The sequence below is a fragment of the Gorilla gorilla genome, chromosome 18 (assembly GCF_029281585.2).
Source record: "Gorilla gorilla gorilla isolate KB3781 chromosome 18, NHGRI_mGorGor1-v2.1_pri, whole genome shotgun sequence".
Taxonomy (NCBI): Eukaryota; Metazoa; Chordata; class Mammalia; order Primates; family Hominidae; genus Gorilla; species Gorilla gorilla.
In genome coordinates, this window is record NC_073242.2 from 31,785,464 (window position 1) to 31,806,733 (window position 21,270).

A 21,270-nucleotide genomic window follows, 5' to 3' on the forward strand; every position below is an offset into this window, starting at 1 on the left:
CACCCAGTAGGAATGTGGCCCCAAAGCCTTGTGCACTGGGCTTCCTAGAGCCCAGATAGGGGTGATGATGCCACAGGTGGGGGCATGGGGCCCACAATGGCAACATCTCACCACTGGTTCTCCAGGAGCCCAGCTGCCTGGTAGCTCTCAGCTGTTGCAGATGCAGCCCAGCTTCCCATCCGGGAGGCGCCCTCCAACGCCACCTGCTGGAGCACACACAGCACCAGCAGACGTGTCAGGCTTGCACCCGGTGCTGTGTGCTTGTCCCTTCCCAGGTGGGGGTGTCAGGTTGGGGAGGAGGACCCTGCCTAGGGCAGTAGGAATTGGGCATCTCCTTGGGCTTCCGGTCTGGGCTGTTTGGGAGCACTGAAGGAGGAGTGCCCTTATCCCACCTTCTCCCCCACAACCAGTAAGGGGTCCTCATTTGAGAGAAGGATCCAGGTGCAGTCAGCCTGGGTGCACCAGCCCTTTGGGGCCAGGAACAGTTGTAGGTGCCAGGCCTGCCCCGTCTCTGCCGAGGAAGTAAAAAGATCCCAGGGGCCGAGTGCAGGAGCTTAGGCCTGTAACCCCAGCACCTTGGGAGGCCAAGGCACAAGGATCACTTGAGACTAGGAGTTCGAGACCAGCCTGGGCAACATAGCAAGACCCCCATCTCTACCAAAGAAAAAAAAAAAAAAAAAGCAAAAGCCAGATGTTATGGCATGTATCCGTGTTCCCAGCTACTCGGGGGGCTAAGGTGAGAGGATTGCCTGAGCCCAGAAGTTGGAGGCAGCAGTGAGCTATGATCATACCACTGCAGTTCAGCCTGGGTGACAGAGGGAGACCCTGTCTCTATAAACAAAACAAAACAAACAAAAAAAACCCTTAAAGCCTCCCTAACGCCCTCATTTTCACCTTCCTGTAATGTTTAGTGGAAAAAGCCCGATCCCCCCTTAAACCACCTCCCTCCCTCTCTGCCCTGCCCCTGACCGTTGCTGGAGGAGGAACACCCCACGGAGCTGACAGATCTTATTTTAAACTCATGGGAACAAATTTTGACAGAAGTGAAGCTTCTCTGACTGTGCTGCTCTGTCTTGTGTGCGATCCGCTTTGAGACAACCATTCACACCACCTCTCCTCTCAGCCTCCTACACCCCTGCCCACTTTCTCTCACCTCTTTGAGAAAATAGAAGCAAATTGGGTAGGAAGGCCCTTCCCAGCAACAAACCTAACAAACTGCTGGCATCTAGACTCTGTCCTCCCTCCTCTTCCCACCCTGGGCTCCTCCCCTTGGGCTCTAGGAGAGAGGGCTGCATTCCTTCACTGATTGCCGTCCTCTCCTGTGCTGTCAATTTTTTTTCTTTTTTTTTTTTTTCTCTTGAGACTGAGTCTCCCTCTGTCACCCAGGTTGGAGTGCAGTGGCGTGATCTCAGCTCACTGCAACCTCTGCCTCCTGGATTCAAGTGATTCTCCTGCCTCAGCCTCCCGAGTTGCTGGGACTACAGTCATGCACCACCATGCCCTGCTAATTTTTGTATTTTTAGTAGACATGGGGTTTTGCCATCTTGTCCAGACTGATCATGAATCCCTGACCTCATGATCTGCCTGCCTTGGCCCCCCAAAGGGCTGGGATAACAGGTGTGAGCCACTGTACCCAGCTGATATGCCATCAATTTCTTCTCTCCTGCATCATCATCATCAGGATATAGACATGTCTACTCTGTCCATATAAAACAACTCCCTTAACCCTATGAGCCCCTCTAACTTCCACCTCTCCTTTTTCCATCACAGCCGAATTTTTCCAGAGTTCTCTGTGGTCTCACTTTCCATTCCTCATCTCTCATTATCTCTTCAAACCACTCCAGATAGGGCCAAACGTGGTGGCTCACGCCTGTAATCCCAGCACTTTGGGAGGCCGAGGTGGGTAGATCACCTGAGGTCGGGAGTTCAAGACCAGCCTGGCCGACATGGTGAAACCCTGTCTCTACTAAAAATACAAAAGTGAGCCAGGTGTGGTGGTGGGTGCCTGTAATCCCAGCTACTCAGCAGGCTGACAGAGGAGAATCGCTTGAACCTGGGAGGCAGAGGTTGTAGTGAGCGAGATTGCGCCATTGTACTCCAGCCTGGGCAACAAAAGCAAAACTCCGACTCAAAACAAACAAAAAAACACCCCAGTTTGCTTCTGTCTCTGCCCCTTACTTTATGGAAACTGCTTTATTCGGCATCACCAGTAATGTCCCGTTGCTAAATCCAGTAGTTGATCGGTCACTTGGCACAGTTGGCCATTCATCCCATCCTGGGCTTTCCTGACATCACCTGTTCTAGTTTTCTTTCTCGCTTCTCTCAGTAGGTTCCCTAAGGCCCACTTCTCATGCCGACATTCTTGTCCTAATCGCATGACCTCAGATGGTCTCTATACCATTGACCTCAGAATCCATTACTCCAGCGCCGACCTCACCCAAGAGCTCTGGACTCATTTCCAATCCATGCCTTGATGTCTCCACGTGGACCTCAACTGGTGATCAGGCTTTGGCTCTTGCCAATGAAATGCAAGGGGAAATGACATCACATGCCTGTTCTTCCCTTTTCCATATAAATGGGTGACCAGCAATGTTCCAAGTGGAGGCTGCTCCAACCGCCTGGGTCCCAGGGAGAAAATGGCATGAGGTGCAGCCACAGCTGACCTGCAACAGACATGTGGCAGGAGTGAGAAATGTTTGCTGTATTAAGCAACTGAGATTTGGGGGGTTTTGTTACCACAGCATAACCTAGCCTATCCTGACTACTTTATGTGCCTCACAGGATTGTAAGATCTCATAGGTCATAGGGGAAACTGCTCTAAATTGTATGCAAGGGGCCAGGTGCAGTGGCTCACGCCTGTTATCCCAGCACTTTGGGAGGCCGAGGTGGGTGGATCACCTGAGGTTGGGAGTTCAAGACCAGCCTGGCCAACATGGTGAAACCCCGTCTCTACTAAAAAACACACACACACACACACACACACACACACACACACACAAAAACTAGGCGTGGTGGCACACGTCTGTAATTCCAGCTACTCAGGAGGCTGAGGCAGGAGAATCGTTTGAACCCCGGAGGTGGAGGCTGCAGTCTGCTGAGATCGTGCTACTGCACTCCAGCCTGGGAGAGGGCAAAACTCCATCTTAAAAAAAAAAAAAAAAATTATATGCACGAAGAGGGGCCCAGCACAGGCCATAGAGTGGGGAAGACAGGACTTGCTGGAAATACAGTGAGCTTCTGTCTCCAAAAAAAAAAAAAAAAAAAAATTAGATTAATTTTTTTTAACTTTACATTTTAAAAATTTTAATTATTAGGTTTAACCTCAAATTTTTTTTTTTTTTTTTTTTGAGACAGGGTCTTGCTCTGGCTTGGTGGTTAAATATTTTGAATTTCATCCCTGGGGCTTAGGGTTGCCCCAAGCAACCTGTTTACTGAAAGAAGCCTGAAATATACATTGAATTTTTTTTTCTTTTTAGACAGAGTCTCGCTTTGTCGCCCAGGCTGGACTGCAGTGGCATGATCTCGGCTCACTGCAACCTCTGCTTCCCAGGTTCGAGCAATTCTCCTACCTCAGCCTCCTGAGTAGCGAGAATTACAGGCGTGCGCCACCACGCCTGGCTAATTTTTGTATTTTTTGATACAGAGTTTTGCTACTGTTGCCCAGGCTGGAGTGCAATGGCACGATCCCGGCTCACTGCAACCTCTGCTTCCTGGGTTCAAGCGATTCTCCTGCCTCAGCCTCCCAGGTAGCTGGGATTACAGGTGCCTGCCACCACACCCAGGTAATTTTTGTATTTCTAGTAGAGATGAGGTTTCACCATGTTGGCCAGGCTGGTCTTGAACTCCTGACCTCAGGTGATCTGCCCGCCTTGGCCTCCCAAAGTGCTGGGGTTACAGGCATGAGCCACAGCGCCTGGCCCTAGTTTTTTATATCTTAAAAATTAGGCCTATGTCTAATCCAAAAAAAGTGTTTTTAGATTAAATTAGCTAGGCGTGGTGGCATGTGCCTGTAGTCCCAGCTACTCAGGAGGCTGAAGTAGGAGGATCACTTGAGCTCAGGAATTTGAGGCTGCAGTGAGCTATGACGGCATCACTGTACTCCAGCCTGGGCAACAGAATGAGACCCTGTCTCAAAAACATACATAGAGAACAGTGTGATCTCTGAAGAAGTTCAACACAGCCTGTTTTTCTCTAGCACTAGAACAAATGGCTTTGCTTTGGTTGAATACCAAAGTAATTGACGTGTTGAAGGACCCCTTTTATAAGAAAAATCTGTGTCTTTCAACAGCAAACACATTCAGCATGGTAAGATGCTGTTTACCGAATCAGTTTCCTCTTCCACTTACGCCCACAACTAATCTGTGTCCCAGCTTCCCTTGTCCTTAGACACTGCCGTGTGACCGAGTTGTAGCCAATGGAATGGAAGTGGAAGTAATAAGTGCTAATTTCCTGTCTTTCCATAAAAACTTGGCTCCCACAACCTCCATACACATCATCTGCCTACATAATGCAAACAAGCCGGGCAGTCCCAGGAGCCACGTGTTGAAAATGGCAGAATCACAGAACAGGAGATGCCCGAATTCCTGAATCACCACTTGCAGGAGAGCTGTCTCCCAGTCGGCAGCATCTGATTAAGATTTAATATGAGTTAGAAATAAAATAATGTTCTTTCTTTTTTTTTTGAGACAGAGTCTTGCTCTGCCTCCAGGCTGGAGTGCAGTGGCACGATCTCGGCTCACTGCAAATTCCGCCTCCTGGTTCAAGTGATTCTCCTGCCTCGGCCTCCCGAGTAGCTGGGACTACAGGCGTGCACCACCCCACCCAGTTAATTTTTGTATTTTTTGTAGAAATGAGGTTTCACCATGTTGGCCAGGCTGGTCTCGAACTCCTGACCTCAGGTGATCCCCCACCTCGGCCTCCCAAAATGCTGGGATTATAGGTGTGAGCCACCACGCCTGGCCAACTCTTTAACTCTTTTGTAGCAATGGGGACTTGCTATGTTACCCAGGCTAGTCTCAAGCTCCTGACCTCAAGTAATCCTCCTGTTTCAGCCTCCCAAAGTGCTGGGATTACAGGCGTGTGCCACCACAACCAGTCTAGAAATAAACTATCATGTTTGAGGCACTACACATCTTGAAGTTTGTTACAGTAGTTAGGGTTATTTTTAATCACAGAAGGAGAGCCTTGAAGACTGAGACTGCCTAGAGGAACAGCAAATGTACAGGTACTGATCTCCTGCCCTCCGAGGCGCAGTCATTGAGTGGAACAAACAAATGAAACTTCTTACACAGTGGCGTGGTGATCATTCATTTATTCTGAAGGCATATAGCTGAATTCCAGAAGGCTATTACTGCACATATAACGTGACTCCACTATGTTCCCTAGATCAAATATAGATACTCCAGGGCCCAGGTCAGCTCAGCCTTTCCCCACTCCCCACCTCCAGATCAAGGGCTCTGCAGGTTCTTCCTGAGCCCAGGCCAGCCACTGGACATGGAACGCAGGCACCAGACTGACTGCGAGCCACGTCCCTGTAGGCCAAGGGGACTTAGAAGCCCTCCTGTGAGTCTTCAGTGCTACCCTACAAGCCTCAGGATGCTCGGGTGCAGATTCTTTTAGACTGCCCGTGCTCACACTCTCCTCCCCAACTCTCTTTTTTAAGATCACATATGGCCGGGTGCAATGGCTCACGCCTACAATCCCACCACTTTAGGAGGCCGAGGCGGGTGGATTACCTGAAGTCAGGAGTTCGAGACCAGCCTGGCCAACATGGAGAAACCCCATCTCTACTAAAAATACTAAATTAGCCGGGCGCGGTGGCGGGTGCCTGTAATCCCAGCTACTCAGGAGGCTGAGGAAGGAGAATTGCTTGAACCCCAGGGGCAGAGATTGTAGTGAGCCGAGATTGCACCACTTTACTCCAGCCTGGGCTAAAGAGTGAAACTTCTGTCTCAAAAAAAAAAAAAAAAAAAAAAAAAAATCACATATGGCCAGGCATGGTGGTTCATGCCTGTAATTGCAGCACTTTGGGAGGTTGAGGTGGGAGGATCACTTGAGCCCAGGAATTCAAGACCAACCCGGGCAACATAAGGATACCCCATCTCTACAAAAAAATACAAAAATAGTTAGATGGGGGTGGTGGTGCCGCCTGTAGTCCCAGCTACTCAAGAGGCTGAGGCTGGAGGATCACTTGAGCCCAGGAGGTGGATGTTGTGATGAGCCGAGATGGAGCTACTGCACTGCAACCTGGGTGACAGAGTGAGACCTTGTCTCAAAACAAAACAACTCAATGTAGCTGGATTTACACAGTCAGCCTTCTGATGTCACTGTAAATGGTTAGAGCCAAGGAGCCTAGGAGCCAGCCAGGGACATGGGAGTCAGGCAGGCCAAGGGCTCTGTCCTCTGGGGCTGGAGAGAGAGGACCCACCAGGCTGGAGGAAGAGCCAACAGGAAGGAGAAAGGGCTGCAGGGCAGGCACAGGGACAGCCCCTGACCCAGTCTCCTACCTTGACTGCAGCAGGCCAGGTAGTGGGGTGCCCACAGCTGGAAACGCACCTCAGTGTTTTGTTTTTTGTTCTTTTGAGACAGAGACTCATCTGTCGCCAGGCTGGAGTGCAGTAGCACAATCTTGGTTCACTGCAACCTCTGCCTCCTGGGTTCAGGCAATTTTCCTGTCTCAGCCTCCCGAGTAGCTGGAACTACAGTAGGCGCGTGCCACCACACCCAGGTAATTTTTAGTAGAGACAGGGTTTCACCGTGTTAGCCAGGATGGTCTCTATCTCCTGACCTCGTGATCTGCCCACCTTGGCCTCCCAAAGTGCTGGGATTACAGGCGTGAGCCACCACACCCACCGCACCTCAGTTTTGTGCACCAATAGCTTCTTCAAGCACAGGTCTGTCCCTGCCACTGTCCTGCTTTAAGCCCCTCAACGTTCATCCTATACGTGTCCCCCAAAAAGCGCGAGATGATTTACCGCAGCACCATTCACAGTGGCAGGACCAGGTTAAACTGAATTTTTTTTTTTTTTTTTGAGACAGAGTCTCACTCTGTCACCTAGGCTGGAGTGCAGTGGTGCGATCTCAGCTCACTGCAACCTCTGCCTCCCGGGTTCAAGCGATCCTCCTGCCTCAGCCTCCCGAGTAGCTGGGATTACAGGCGCCTGCCACCACGCCTGGCCTTCTATGCAACCATTCAGAAGCCCGCTGGTGTGAAAGTACTGCGTACAATTAAGTGTTCAGGTACAGGCTCTGGAACCAGACTGGCCAGGCTGCCACCTCTCGGGGCCTGTTTCCTCTCTGGGGAATGAGAACAGTAACAGGGCTGTCGTATTGTGTGCAACTGTACAATTGTGAGATAAGATAATGCACGCAAATAGCACTTAGAGCAGGGTAGCTTGTGTTAGCAGAACAGCACATACATAAAATGAATGTTAAGATATGGAAATGGGCTAGACACAGTGGCTCACACCTGTAATTCTAGCGCTTTGAGAAGCCAAAGCAGGAGGATCACTTGAGGCCAGGAGTTTGAGACCAACCTGTGCAACACAGTGATACCCCCATCTCTACAGAAAAAAATAAAAATTAGCCGGGCATGGTGGTGCATGCCTGTAGTCCCAGCTGTTCAGTAGGCTGAGGCAGGAGGACTGCTTGAGCCTGAGAGGGCGAGGCTGCAGTGAGCTATGATCATGCCACTGCACTCCAGCCCAGGTGACAGAGAGAGACCCTGTCTCCACAATAAAATTTTAAAAAGTCCTCTGGGCTCCTAGGCCGCCCCAGCTGGCTTCTGCGTCGCCTCTCACCAGCTCTCCCAGCCCCCAACCCCCACTCCCCCAACCTCCCTGGAGCACTTGGTGCTCCAGGCCCTGTGACCTAGATCTGTTTCTTTTTTTTTCCCCACCTTGACTGGAGCAGGCCAGGTTGGCAGGGATGGTGGGGGTGCCTGATGCGCTTGAAACACACCTGCTTTGTGCACAATTTTTTTTTTTTTTTTTTAGACGGAGTCTCGCTCTGTCGCTGGGCTAGAGTACAGTGGCATGATCTTGGCTTACTGCAACCTCCACCTCCTGGGTTCAAGCAATTCTCCCACCTCAGCTTCCTGCGTAGCTGGGACTACAGGCGTGCACCACCACACCTGGCTAATTTTTGTATTTTTTGTAGAGATGGGGTTTCAGCATGTTGGCCAGGATAGTCTTTAACTCCTGACCTCAAGTGATCCACCCCCTTGGGCTCCCAAAGTTCTGGGATTACAGGTGTGAGCCACTGTGCCCGGCCTAGATCTGTTCCAATTTCTGATGTCACTGTAAATGGTTAGAACCAAGGAGCCCAGGAGCCAGTCAGGGATGTGGGACCCAGGCCGACCAAGGGCTCCGTGCTCTGGGGCTGGAGAGTGCTCAGAGGACCCACCATGCCGGAAGAAGAGCTGACAGGAAGGAGAAAGAGGTGCAGAGCCCAGGGGCCTCTCTGGCCTCCCTGACTTCCCATGCCATTCCCTCAGCTAAGAACCAATCTCCTCTGCACTAACCGTTTCCTCTCCAATCCCTACCAGCCTTCTACATGGGATACCCAGCCCCTTCACCAAACCCTAAATCAGGTCCTAGGTGTCTTCTACTCCCACCCCCAACGAGCGCTTTCCTATGTTATTGTAGAGGAAGCCAGCTGCCCAGTACCCAGTGAATCCCCTGGGCCTAGCACAGGAGTTGAGGCTCAGTACATGTCTGGTAAATTTCTGCTCTCCTGGACACGGGGGCCTCTTGAGCCACTTGGCTAAGCTATCATGCAGATAGAATGAGTAACATCTGCAAAGAACCCGCAGCACAGAGTCTGGCATATGGTACAGTAGTTTAAAAACCACAGATGGCAGGGGATAGATGCCCAGAACAGTGCCTAGTATATGATAGGAGCCCATAAAAAGAGGGAACAGTGTTTCTCAACATTACTGGAAGAATTCCCCGGCATTCAAGCTGCAGGTTTCTGGGCCCATCCCTAGAGCTTCTAACTCTGAAGGTTGGCTGCAGGGTCCAAGAAGTTGCATTTATTTTATTTTTTGAGACATCTTGTTTTGTCGTCCAGGCCAGAGTACAGTAGCATGATCATGGCTCACTGCAGCCTTGACTTCCCAGGCTCATTCAATCCTTTCACTGCAGCCTCCCCAGTAGCTGGGACTAAGGCACACACCACCACACTTGGCTAATTTTTGTATTTTTTTTTTGTAGAGACGGGGTCCTGCCATGTGACCCAGGCTGGTCTTGAACTCCTGGGCTCAAGTGATCTTCCCACCTCAGCCTCCCAAAGTGCTGGGATTACAGGCCAGGCGTGAGCCTCCAAGACGGGCCAAAGTTGCTTTTTTTTTTTTTGAGACTGCCTGGCTCTGCCTCCCAGGCTGGAGTGGCACCATTATGGATCACTGCAACCTCTCCCTCCTGCCTCCCAGGCTCAAGCCATCCTCCCACCTCAGCCTCCTGAGTAGCTGGGACCACAGGTATGTGCCACCACATCTGGCTAATTTTTGTTATTTTTTGTAGAGATGGGGTTTCACCACGTTGGTCAGGCTGGCCTCGAACTCCTGTACTAAATCCACCCAACCTTGGCCTTCCAAAATGCTGGGATTACAGGCATGAGCCACCACACCTGGCTTGAATTTGCATTTTAAAGAAATATCCAGCCAGGCTTGGTGGCTCATGCCTGTAATCCCAGCACTTTGGGAGGCTAAGGTGGGAGGATCACTTGAGGTCAGGAGTTTGGGGCTGCAGTGAGCTATGATTGCACCACTGCACTCCAGCTTGGACGACAGAGTAGGACTCTGTCTCTAAAAAAAAAAAAAAAAAGAAAGAAAGAAAAAAAGAGAAATAGAAATATACCACAGGTGGTCTAAGGACCACACTATGAGAAACCAACTCATTGACAGACGAGTATTTATTAAGCAGCTACTATATGCCAGGTTCAAGTTGGTCTTACTCTAGGGATAGAGAAGAGAACAAGAAAAGTCTGTGCCTTCATGGAGTTTACATTCTAGTGAGGGTAGAAAATATCAAGAATAGAAATACATGTAGACAGTCAGTGACATCAAACAAGTGGGCGGTGGGGACACCACATGAGCATGGGTGGCAGGAGGGCCTCTCTGTGAGGTCACTGTGGCTAGACGGAGAAGCCAGCCAGCAAACTGGAGGAAAAGCACCCAGACGGACGTCCTTCCCTAAGCTCCCTCAACCCAGGCCCTGAGCCAAGAATATCTGAAAGGAAAGCAAGTCAAATAGTGAAGTCCCGCCAGGACCAGGGTAGGCAGGACAGAGGAGCCGGTGACAGGGAAGGCTGTGGATGGCTTCTTCCCTCCTGGGCATGGTGCCCCAAGCTTGCTCTAGCTGGGGACGGAGGTCTGACTCCCGCCTTTCAGGAAACCTGGCCCTCGCACCACCTCCCTCACTCAAGCGTCCCTAGCATCTCGGACCCCAGGACTGAGCAGGCAGGGTGTGACACTGCCCGGTCCTGGCACCCCAGGAGCACCGCCTGTATGGATGGGGCCTCCCGCGTATCCTCCCTGATTTGAGGCCCGGGTCCTCGGGATCCCAGAGAACGTGACGTCACCGAAGAGAGGCTGACCCCCATCCCAGCAGGTAGAACAACACATGAGGAAGGTGTGAGACTGGGACCTCCTAGCAGGGGGTGGGGAGCTGTGTGGCACAGCAAGACTCCCAGGGCAGGTGGGCAGCAGGACCCGGGGCTCCAGCGTCACTTCTTCTTGGTGCGGTCTGCTGCGTCCAGGGCAGCCATGTTGCGGGCGGCCGTGATCAGGTGGATGACGCTGATGAGCGACTTCAGCAAGGCGATGGGGGCAGTGACCCAGAGGCCCATCCGGAACAGTCCCACAGAGCCAACTGCAGGAAGGCAGCAGGGAAGTTTGGGGCCCGAAGGAGGGGGCCTCCATCTCCCTGGGCAGGCCAGATCCCCCTCCCATCCTCCTGCCCAGCCCCCTCATCTCCTACCTAAAGGTCCCTCAGAGAAATGGAACAGGTAGAGGAGGCAGTAGAAGAGCTCATTCCCAGCACACAAGGTGAACAGAGCAGGCTGCACACACAGCAAACAGGCCACATTAGCAAGAGGCAGGCGCGTGCCACCCCCTGCCCCCCCAGCACTAATGAAGGCACAATCTCGGCATATTACTTCTCTTATTTTTTTTTCTTTTTTACAGACAGGGTCTCGCTCTCTCATCCAGGTTGGAATGCAGTAGTATGATCATAGCACTGCAGCCTCAAAACTCCTGGTCTCAGCCAGGCGTGTGGCTCATGCCTGGAGTCCCAGCACTTTGGGAGGCTGAGACAGGCGGATCACCTGAGGTCAGGAGTTTGGGACCAGCCTGGCCAACATGGCGAAACCCCTCTCTACTAAAAATACAAAAATTAGCCGAGTGTGGTGGCACGCGCCGGTAGTCCCAGCCACTCAGGTGGCTGAGGCACAAGAATCACTTGAACCCAGCAGGCAGAGGTTGCAGTGAGCCGATAACCCGCCACTGAACTCCAGCCTGGGTGACAGAGCAGGACTCTGTCTCAAAAAAATAAATAAATAAATAAATAAACCCTTGGTCTCACGCAATCCTTCCACCTTAGCCTCCTAAGTAGAGACTACAGGCGTGTACCACTGTGCCTGGCTAAGCTAATTCAAGATTTTGTGTGTGTGTGTGGAAACAGTCTCACTTTGTTGCCCAGGCTGGTCTCAAACTCCTGGCCTCAAGCAATCCTCCCACCTCAGCCTCCCAAAGCGCTGGGATTACAGGCATGAGCCACCATGCCCAGCCATTATCTTTTTAAAAATCCTTCCAGAGGCTGCCTGTGTTCCTGGAATCAAGTCCACACTCCAGCCCTGCAGACCTCTCTGGCTTATCTCCCTTCCCGCTTTCAGTCCCTTCTCTTTGCAGGCCTCATTCCCACTTGTTCCCTGGAGTAATTCACACAGGCTTTCCCCACCAATCCTCCTCCTCCACACCTCAGCTTACAGGCCCCTCCTCCTGGAGTGACTGGGCAGGCCCTGCTCTGTGCCCTCGCCTTCTCCTAGGCTAGGACCAGGATTCAGCCCAGGGCTTCCCACAGCCAAGAGCCTGAGGGGTGGGGTGTGCAGGAAATGCTTACCCTCGAGGTGTAGTAGATCCGAAGCACCGGATTCCCGGACAAGTCGATCATCTTGTGACTCTCACTGCCTCGGACCACAGAACTTGGGGAGAAAACAGGGGAACCCACGAGGTTTCATGACCACTACCATGCATCCAATCCTCATGTTAACACCTATTGTACAGATGGAAAACTGGGCACGGCTAAGGACCAGTATCCTGCCGAAAGCCACTGTTACCTATTTGGGGGCAGAGTCAGGATTCAAATGCCACATTTGAAAGCTCCCATGCCCCTTCCTATAAGCTGTCACCTATTTGGAATCCTAGAATACCCAGCCAGAAGAGTCCTAAGAATTGCTTAATGCAACTGTAAACATGACTGAAGCTTTAAAGAGAGGCAGGTTTGCCTGGGGTCTTTCTACAAAGCAGAGCTAAAAAGGAGCCCTTCCAGGATGCCTAGTGCCATCCCAGACACCCTTCCATCTAGGCTCAGCCCACCCCACTGTAGTGTCTCCAAGTGGCCCAGGCCCCCAGAATGGCAGCAGACCTGTGGAGGTGCAGCCAGTGACTGGCCACATCCAAACTCATGCTGATTTGGAAGAACAGCGTGGCTCCAGGGTACAGCAGGGCCAGGTTGACCAACAGGCACATGGTGGAGCAGCGGTCCGTCAGCATGTCCAGCATGGCCCCAAACCGGGTTCCTGGAAGATTAGGTGGGCAAGGGCTGTTATGGCGCAGTGGATGCAGGACAGGTGCCCATATTTGGTTTATCACTCTGATGCAGGGTGTAAACCAAGACTGGAAGTGTCCGCCTGCCTGGGGAGGAACACAGGCTGGAAAACAGGCTGTGTGTGAGGTCAGTGGGCAAAGGTCACCATGGCATGAACTGAGAAAGGCATGAGAGTGGAGGGAACAGGGTAGGAGGAGAGGAAAGCTATGTCTGCAACTCATCAACCCCAGAACCAAGACTCCAGGGCTACATAGAGACTTGATGCCTCAGGGGAAGCCTTACAGTTGGGTCTGGAGAACAGATTAAAAAATTAGTCAACCCTCCAAAAGCCATCACCCTTCCCTCTCCATCCTCCCTCTAAGCATGCCTTCTGGAACCCCAACTGCTTATGCAGGGCACACAGTAGGCCTCCAGTAAACACCTGTTGACTACACTGTTTTGTTTTGTTTTTTTTTCCGAGACAGAGTCTTGCTCTGTCGCCCAGGCTGGAGTGCAATGGCGCAATCTCGGCTCACTGCAACCTCCGCCTCCCGGGTTCAAGCAATTCTCCTGCCTTAGCCTCCCGAGTAGCTGGGATTACAGGCACGCGTCACCAAGCCCGCTAATTTTTGTATTTTTAGTAGAGACAGGGTTTCACCATGTTGGCCAGGCTGGTCTCGAACTCCTGAACTCGTGATCCACCCACCTCGGCCTCCCAAAGTGCTGGGATTACAGGCGTGAGCCACCGCCCCTGGCCTGAATGGACTTGTATTCAGAGAGACCTCCAGCAGCGCCACCGCCATGTCATGTCTTCCTAATCCACACCTCTCAAAAGCAGTGAGTTCTCAAGAGCTAGCTTAAATTCCTTTTGCTACAAAATCAGTCCATTCTTGCTGGGCGCGGCACTTTGGGAGCAAGGCAGGAGGATCGCTTGAGGCTAGGAGCTGGGCACCAATCTGGGCGACACTGCAAGGCCCAGTCTCTACAAAAATTTAAAAATTAGCCGGGTGTGGTGGCACGCTCCTGTAGTCCCAGCTAGTCAGGAGGCTGAGGTGGGAGGATTACTTGAGCCCAGAAGATGGGGGCTGCAGTGAGCCATGATCGCGCCACTGCACTCCAGCCTAAGTGACAGAGCGAAGACTCTGTCTCAAAAACAAAAAACAAAACACAAAACAAAAAACCCCAGGCCATCCTGTTCTGCTTTTTCCAGAGACGGGAATGACAGCCCTCTGACTCTGAGGTCCCGAGGAGGCAGGGGAAGGGAGGAGGGGATTGTTGAACCCCAAGGCTGGCTGAGAGGGGTGTCTGTCACCTTGATTAAGAGCGCGAGCAGCGTGTCCATCGAAAGCGTCCAGCAGGCCGCTGAGCAGGTAGAAGGAGGAGGCCGTGAGGGGGCAGCAGGGCATGAAGTAGAAAGAAATGATGGCGAAGACAATCCGGGCATAACCTTGGAACGGGACGCGGGGAGACAGGGCAGGATCAGGGAGCCCGCCAAGGCCCCTCGCCCTCTCGTTCGGCCCGGGGCCGCGGGCAGCACTCACCGATGAGGTTGGGCACGAACAGGAAGATATTTTCGTCTGGCATCGCGGCGCCTCCCTTGCTGCCCCGGGCCTGCTCTGGAGATGCCAGTGCTGTCCCAGCCCCGCCGCGCGGCCTCAGCCTCCGGCCTGGCGCATCGGCCGCACCACCTGCGCCCTGGACTCCGCCGCCCCAACCTGGCCCCAGATGCTGAAGCCCGCAGCCGTCGGGAGCATGGACCGGCCCCGAGGTGCGCAGGACGCAGGGGGCGCGCGCAGCCCGCCCTTCCTACCCGCAACCTCCCTCGCCTCTGCCAGCCCCGCAGGCGCTCCGGGCCTCCAGCTGCGGTCGCCGCTGCTCCAGCTGCGCGCGGCTTCCGGGAACCTCCTCCTCCGCGCCCGTCGTTGCAAAATTGGAGAAAGGAAAAAGTGGCTTAAAAAAATAGTTGCGGCCCCTTTAAGGCCTGTCGGCTTCCTTTCCCTTTTCCTCCCTCCGCCCCTCTCCCTTGGCTCGTACCAAAGCGCAGAGGAGGAGAGGGAGGAAGGAACCATTAACGTCAAGCAAAGTTAGAAACCGAAAAGGAAAGGGTAAAAGAGAAGACCGAATAAAAATCTCTGCTTTCCTTTTGTGGAGAGTATGACTTCCTGGAGGCAAAGATAAGGCGATAAAATTCCTCCTCCTGAGTCTTTGCGTCCCGAAGAGGCCAGGAGATTTGGTGCAGTCCTCACTTTACTCCCCGCCCCCTAAGTCTCCAGCCGCCTTTGCTCTCGCAGGCTCCAGGCGGCTAGAGAGGCTTCAGAGCACCCTGCAGATGGGTTGCTTCTCGCGTGCCCCTTGTGATGGGAGGATTAGGTCGCAGGCTCCACCCTACGTCATCCTCCCAAGCTTCTCAAGCGTCTGGCGCTTGGGGTCACTGCCCCCAAGGAGGCACCTGGAGGGGTACGGAGGGGAGGCTGGAGGAGCAAACGGGGCGCGCTAGGAAATTTTTCTGTCTTTAGTTCTAGAACCCCTGATCTCCTAGCAACGAGGCTGCGGAACCTCTGCAGACTCCAAGGGTTTTATAGCGTCCGGTAGCGACACGGAGCCGGCTCCCCCTTTTCCAGCCTTCCTCCCCATCTCCCATTCCCCGTCCCCCACGACCTATACCAGAGGTCCTTAGGCCTCCACGTCTCTCCTTTTGCCGAGTAGCCCAAGGTTTCCACCCATCTGCCAGGTCTGGGGCGTCAAGTCGGCTGCCTTGGCTTGGGAAGGTGCTTGGGAGGGAAGAAGGAAGGAGAGGCCCACCAGGCGAAGGGGTGAGGGGTAGGGGGTTGCGGGAGTTCCCTCTCACTCCCGAAGATATAAAACAACCTTTATTATTATTATTATTTTTCTTGTGAGAGGGAATGAGGCAGCGGGATGTTTCCTCTAAAGGCCTTGTTTAAACCTGGGTCCGGGGAATGGTGGTGGGCTGGGTTCTGGGGGAAAGCGGCCTGGTTTCTCAGGTCAACTCAGGCTTCGACTGTTCCCAGGGGGATGGCGTCCACTCCGATGGGGAATGAGGGGGAGAAGAAGAGCAGCTGGCCATCTCAAGCTGCACCCTCCTTGAGAGGAGGTCCGGTGAGCACTGCAGGGAACCCTAGAGGTGGGAATGTAATGAAGTGAAGGCCTCCCAGGCAGAGGCACACCGTGCCAGGTCTGAGCCACAAGCCCTGAGACTCTAGCCTCAACCCTGAGTCCTGAAGCCCCGACTCATAGCTCTCAGCACTAGGCCCTGACTCTAAACCCCCACCAAACCCCCCTCCCCCAGGTCCAGAGCTTTCTAGCTAAATCTCAAGGCCCAGTCCTTCAGGAGCAAGCTCCTCGGACCCACAGACCCCAGCCTGGGAACTCCCACAGCCAGCACTCCCATGTGGGAGCTCCCAGGCTGAACCCCTCCGGCTTTTCCTTTCCCAGGCTTCGTTATCTCGTTCTGAGGAATACCTGTCCCGGATCAGTGCAGAACTCATGAAGGAGGCTTTGTGCACTGCTTGCTGCCACTTGAACCCTGTGCCCATCAAAAACAAGCAGTCACAAGACCAAGCGACTCAGATATCCAAACGCGGTAACCCCCTGCCTCAGGACCACCGTGTCTAGAGAACCGCTGCCCCCACTATGCCTGGTTACAGTCCCTGACCCTTCCCACCCCTAGCTGAACTCTCCAGGTGTCTGTGCCCATCTCATCCATCTCACAGCCAGCCCTAGGACCTGTGAAGTGCCCCTCTCACCCGCTAACCCAGTACCCACTCCTCACTGCTGGCCGAGAATCCCCTTAACCCCGTCTGCCCTGGCCGCATCTCTTCTGGCCACGGGGATAGTCCTTTCTCTGACTAGGTCCTCTACTTCCAGCATTCTTCACCAAGACCTGAGGCACAGACACCTGGTGAGTGAGGCTTCAAGGGAGATGCTCTTTGTCCTGGGAGAGAGGTGAGGAACCTGGAGGGGAGAGAGTGAGGGTTTCACAATATCCCAGCAGGGTAGGGGAATTTTTGAACCGTGCACTTCCATTCTATTCTGCCCTGATCCTCAAATTCTGAATTCTCAGCCCTCTCCCCTCTCTTCCACCATCTCCTGCTCCGACAGAAACCGTACCTGCAGCAAGGCATACCTCCTGCCAACTCCTGGTGAAAAGGTACATGCAGGGTCCATGGCTGCCAAGGCTATTCGATATTAACCAAACCTTTTGAGTTTGCACTATATGTTGGTCCCTGTCTTAGGAGCTTGGGACACTGAAATGAATGGTACAGTCTCAGCCCTTGAAGAGTTCACAGTTCAGTGTGGGGACAGACAAGGAAATGGCCAATTATAATACAGTCTGGATAAGTTTCCATAATAGAAATGGACACAGTGGGATAGTACTCTTATCCCAGCCTCAATTGGACAGGAAGGACAGGAACCATGGAGCTTCTTTTTTTTTTTTTTGAGACGGAGTCTTGCTCTGTTGCCCAGGCTGGAGTGCAGTGGTGTGATCTCGGCTCACTGCAAGCTCCGCCTCCTGGGTTCACGCCATTCTCCTGCCTCAGCCTCCCGAGTAGCTGGGACTACAGGCACCCGCCACCACACCCGACTAATTTTTTTGTATTTTTAGTAGAGACGGGGTTTCACCGTGTTAGCCAGGATGGTCTTGATCTCCTGACCTCATGATCCGCCCGCCTTGGCCTCCCATAGTGTTGGGATTACAGGCTTTGGAGCTTCTTGAAGGAGGTAGCGCCTAAAGAAATAATTTTCCACCAGGTGCAGTGGCTCACACCTGTAATCCCAGCATTTTGGGAGGCTGAGGTGGGCTGATCACTTCAGGGCAGGAGTTTGAGACCAGCCTGGTCAACATGGTGACAGAGGTTGCAGTGAGCTGAGATCATACCACTGCACTCCAACCTGGGCGACAGTGAGACCATCTCAAAAAAAAAAAAAAAAGAAAGAAATAATTTTCCAGGTTAAAAAAAAAAAAGAGGTTAGTAGGAGTCTTTCAAGCAGTTGGGGTTGCATGAACAAAGGCAAAGAGCAGTCTTCGCAGAGCCAGTGTGAGCATCTGTGTGTATTTAGGGCAGGGAGAAGCAGTTTAGCAGCTGGAGTCTACAGGCAAGGTAAGAGGGGACTCAAGAGACTTTATGTGCCTTGTTTAGAGCCTTACACACTTTCCTGGCTGGGTGTGGTCGCTTATGCCTGTAATCCCAGCACTTTGGGAAGCTGAAGCAGGAGGATCGCTTGCATCCAGGAGTTTGAGACCGAGACCAGCCTGGGCAACATGGTGATACCCCAGGCATGATGGCATGTGCCTGTGATCCCAGTTACTTGGGAGGTGGGAGGATCGCTTGAGCCCAGGAGTTCAAGAATAGCCTGGGCAACATAGAGAGACCCCATCTCTATAAAAAGTTAAAAAAATTAGCCAGGTGTGGTGGCACGAACCTGTGGTCTCAGCTACTTGAGAGGCAGAGGCCAGAGGATCACTTGAGCCTAGGAGGTTGAGGCTGCAGTGAACTATGTTCATGCCACCGCATTCCAGCCTGGGTGACAGTGCAAGACCCTGTCTCAAAAAGAAAAATTTTAAAAAAAGAAAAGAAAGAAAGAAATAGTAGGAGGAGCTGGGTGCGGTGGCTCATACCTGTAATCCCAGCATTTGGGAGGCCAAAGCGGGTGGATCATGAGGTCAGGAGTTCAAGATCAGCCTGGCCAACATAGTGAAACCTTGTCTTAACTAAAAATACAAAAGTTAGGTCAGGCGCGGTGGCTCACACCTGTAATCTCAGCACTTTGGGAGGCCCAGGCGGGCAGATCACCTGAGGTCAGGAGTTTGAGACCAGCCTGGCCAACATGGGGAAACCCTGTCTCTACTAAAAATACAAAAATTAGCCAGGTTGGTGGTATGCACCTCTAATCCCAGCTACTCAGGAGGCTGAGGCAGGAGAATCGCTTGAACCCAGGAGTTGGAGGTTGCAGTGAGCCGAGATCACACCACTGCACTCCAGCCTGGGCTGCAGAGCAAGACTCTTTCTCAAAAAAAAAAAAAACACACCAAAAATTAGCCAGGCATTGTGTCGCGCACCTGTAATCCCAGCTACTTGAGAAGCTGAGGCAGAGACTCGATTGAACCCGGGAGGTGGAGGTTGCAGTGAGTTGAGATTGCACCACTGCACTCCAGCCTGGGCCACAGATCGAGACTCTGTCTCCAAAAAATTAAATAAATAAAAATTAAGCACTTACTATGTGCCAGCACTGCTCGAGGGGCTGGGGTGTTGCAGTGAACGAAACAGAGTTCCTGCTATCAAGAGGTTTAAAAAATTAGCCGGGTATGGTGGTGCACAGCTGTGGTCCCAGCTACTCGGGAGGCCGAGGTGGGAGGATCATTGGAGCCCAGGTTGAGGCTGCAGGAAGATATGATTACACCACTGCACTCTAGCCTGGCTGACAGAGGGAGACCTGTCTCGAGAAAAATAAAAAAGACATGAGCCTTGGGTCTAAAGAGTGAAAAGGCTCTGTCTCTTTTATGGAGCTCTTCCTAACAGTCAGTTTGGAAGATGAGCCCACCCCTCTTTGATGCTCTTGGCTTCTCATGCCTCCCCCTTTTTGTCCCTAGAACATGCCTCAAAACTACTCTTTTGCCACTCGTTAACCACTTCCGTTTGTGGGGACCTCCTGGTCATGAGCAGCATCATCCCAAAGCCTTCAAAGTGTTCTGGATTCATCACAGGACCCTCCAGCCTCAGCCAGCAAGGATACCACCAGGAATGAAAGTGCTTTAATAAAGAGACAGGGTGTGCATTGCTCATGTGTGGTTTCTCTGGGGTAGAGAAGCAGGACGGGGGGCTTTTATTTTTTTTTTTCTAGATGTGGGTGCTGGATGTGGGCATACGATTGGAGTGTTTAGTTTTTAAAAAAATTTTTTGTGGCCAGGCGCGGTGGCTCACGCCTGTAATCCCATCACAGATCATGAGCTGAGGATATCAAGACCATCCTGGCCAACACGGTGAAACCCTGTCTGTACTAAAAATACAAAAAATTAGCCGGGCATGGTGGCACGTGCCTGTAGTCCCAGCTACTCGGGAGGCTGTGGCAGGAGAATCACTTGAACCTGGGAGGCGGAGGTTACAGTGAGCTGAGATCGCACCACTGCACTCCAGCCTGGGCGACAGAACGAGACTCCGTCTCAAAATTTTTTTTTTTTTTTGTGGAGACGGCGTCTCACTGTGTTGCCCAGACTAGTCTTGAACTCCTGGCCTCAAATGATCCTCCTGCCTCGGCTTCCCAAAGTGCTGGGATTACTGGTGTGAACCACCGCACCCGGCCTGTTGACACAGATGAGCTCGTGGGTCCAAATCCAGCCTCCTGGCCACACACCAGCACCTTAAGGTCTAGGTCTGTGGCATCTGGCAGGACTCCTCTTGCTTCTGAGGAGCCACCTCTGCCACCACCATTGGGGATGGGGACACTGAGCTATGGCCTTGCCCCTCTGAGCTTTGGGCTTCATGCCTGTGAGAACATATCACACTCATTACTAGCCAGAAAGCAGTGCAGTAGGCTTTGCAGTAGGCTAAATTCATTTTAGCATTTAGCATTTGCATTGCTAAATGCAAACTGCACAAAGTTTGGCCATTTATTGGAGCCTCCTGTGGAAGTCAATTCTCATCTCTGAGCCTTAGTTTCCTTATCTGAAAAAATGGATTAATAAATGATCCCTGTCCCATAGGGTCCTTTAGAGAGTTAAAAGACATAATTGAGTCAGGCATGGTGGCTCATGCCTGTAATCCCAGAGACACACCGGACAGTATGGCAGGAGGATCACTTGAGGACAGGAGTTCAAGACCAGTTTGGGTAACAGAGTAAACCCCCACCTCTAAAAAGGTAAACAAGTTAGCCAGGTGTGGTGGAGCACACCTGTAGTCCCAGCTGCTCAGGAGGCTAAGGCTGGAGGATCACTTGAGCCCAGGAGGTTGAGGCTGCAGTGAACTATGATGGTGCCACTGTACTCCAGCCTACACTACAGAGACACCGTCTCTAAAGAAAAAAACATAGGCCGGGCATGGTGACTCATGCCTGTAATCCCAGCACTTGGGAGGCTGAGGCGGGCGGATCACTTGAGGTCAGGAGTTCGAGACCAGCCTAGCCAACATAGTGAAACCCCATCTCTAATAAAATAAAAAAATTAACCGGGTGTGATGGCAGACTCCTGTAATCCCAGTTACTGGGGAGGCTGAGGCAGGAGAATCACTTGAACCCAGTAGGCAGAGGTTGCAATGAGCTGAGATTGCACCACTACACTCCAGCCTGGGTGACAGAGTAAGACTCAGTCACAAAAAAAAAAAAAAAAAAAGACAAAAAACCAACATAATGCATACAAAGTGCTTGCTATTATTGAGATCAGTTTGCCTCACATTCTCCTAAAAGTCCACCCCTTTCTGAATATTTCAGCATCCTTTCAAGTATCCTAAAA

General features: G+C 52.2%; 2 protein-coding genes across 5 annotated transcripts; one reads left to right on the forward strand and one right to left on the reverse strand.

Annotated features, from left to right (window-relative positions):
• Positions 1-9,894: 9,894 nt before the first annotated feature.
• Positions 9,895-15,105, reverse strand: CDIPT (CDP-diacylglycerol--inositol 3-phosphatidyltransferase). 4 transcript variants are annotated; one of them, XM_004057459.5, is made up of 6 exons: positions 14,348-15,105; positions 14,119-14,253; positions 12,645-12,798; positions 12,120-12,201; positions 10,980-11,061; positions 9,895-10,871 (listed from the first exon to the last, which is right to left on the reverse strand). In XM_004057459.5, the coding sequence occupies exons 1-6, from the start codon at positions 14,388-14,390 to the stop codon at positions 10,726-10,728; spliced, it is 642 nt and encodes a 213-aa protein (XP_004057507.1). In that variant the 5' UTR covers positions 14,391-15,105; the 3' UTR covers positions 9,895-10,725. The 4 variants fall into 4 exon arrangements, with proteins under 4 accessions (XP_004057507.1, XP_018867312.1, XP_063556201.1 ...); XM_019011767.3 differs by having other exon boundaries at positions 14,119-14,168; positions 14,348-14,823; XM_063700131.1 differs by lacking the exon at positions 14,119-14,253 and having other exon boundaries at positions 14,348-14,830.
• LOC101153579 (uncharacterized) lies at positions 14,429-19,606 on the forward strand. The gene is made up of 6 exons (XM_055365763.2): positions 14,429-14,752; positions 15,073-15,263; positions 15,836-15,923; positions 16,260-16,407; positions 16,692-16,769; positions 19,417-19,606. The coding sequence occupies exons 1-5, from the start codon at positions 14,429-14,431 to the stop codon at positions 16,709-16,711; spliced, it is 771 nt and encodes a 256-aa protein (XP_055221738.2). The 3' UTR covers positions 16,712-16,769; positions 19,417-19,606.
• The last annotated feature ends 1,664 nt before the right edge of the window (positions 19,607-21,270 follow it).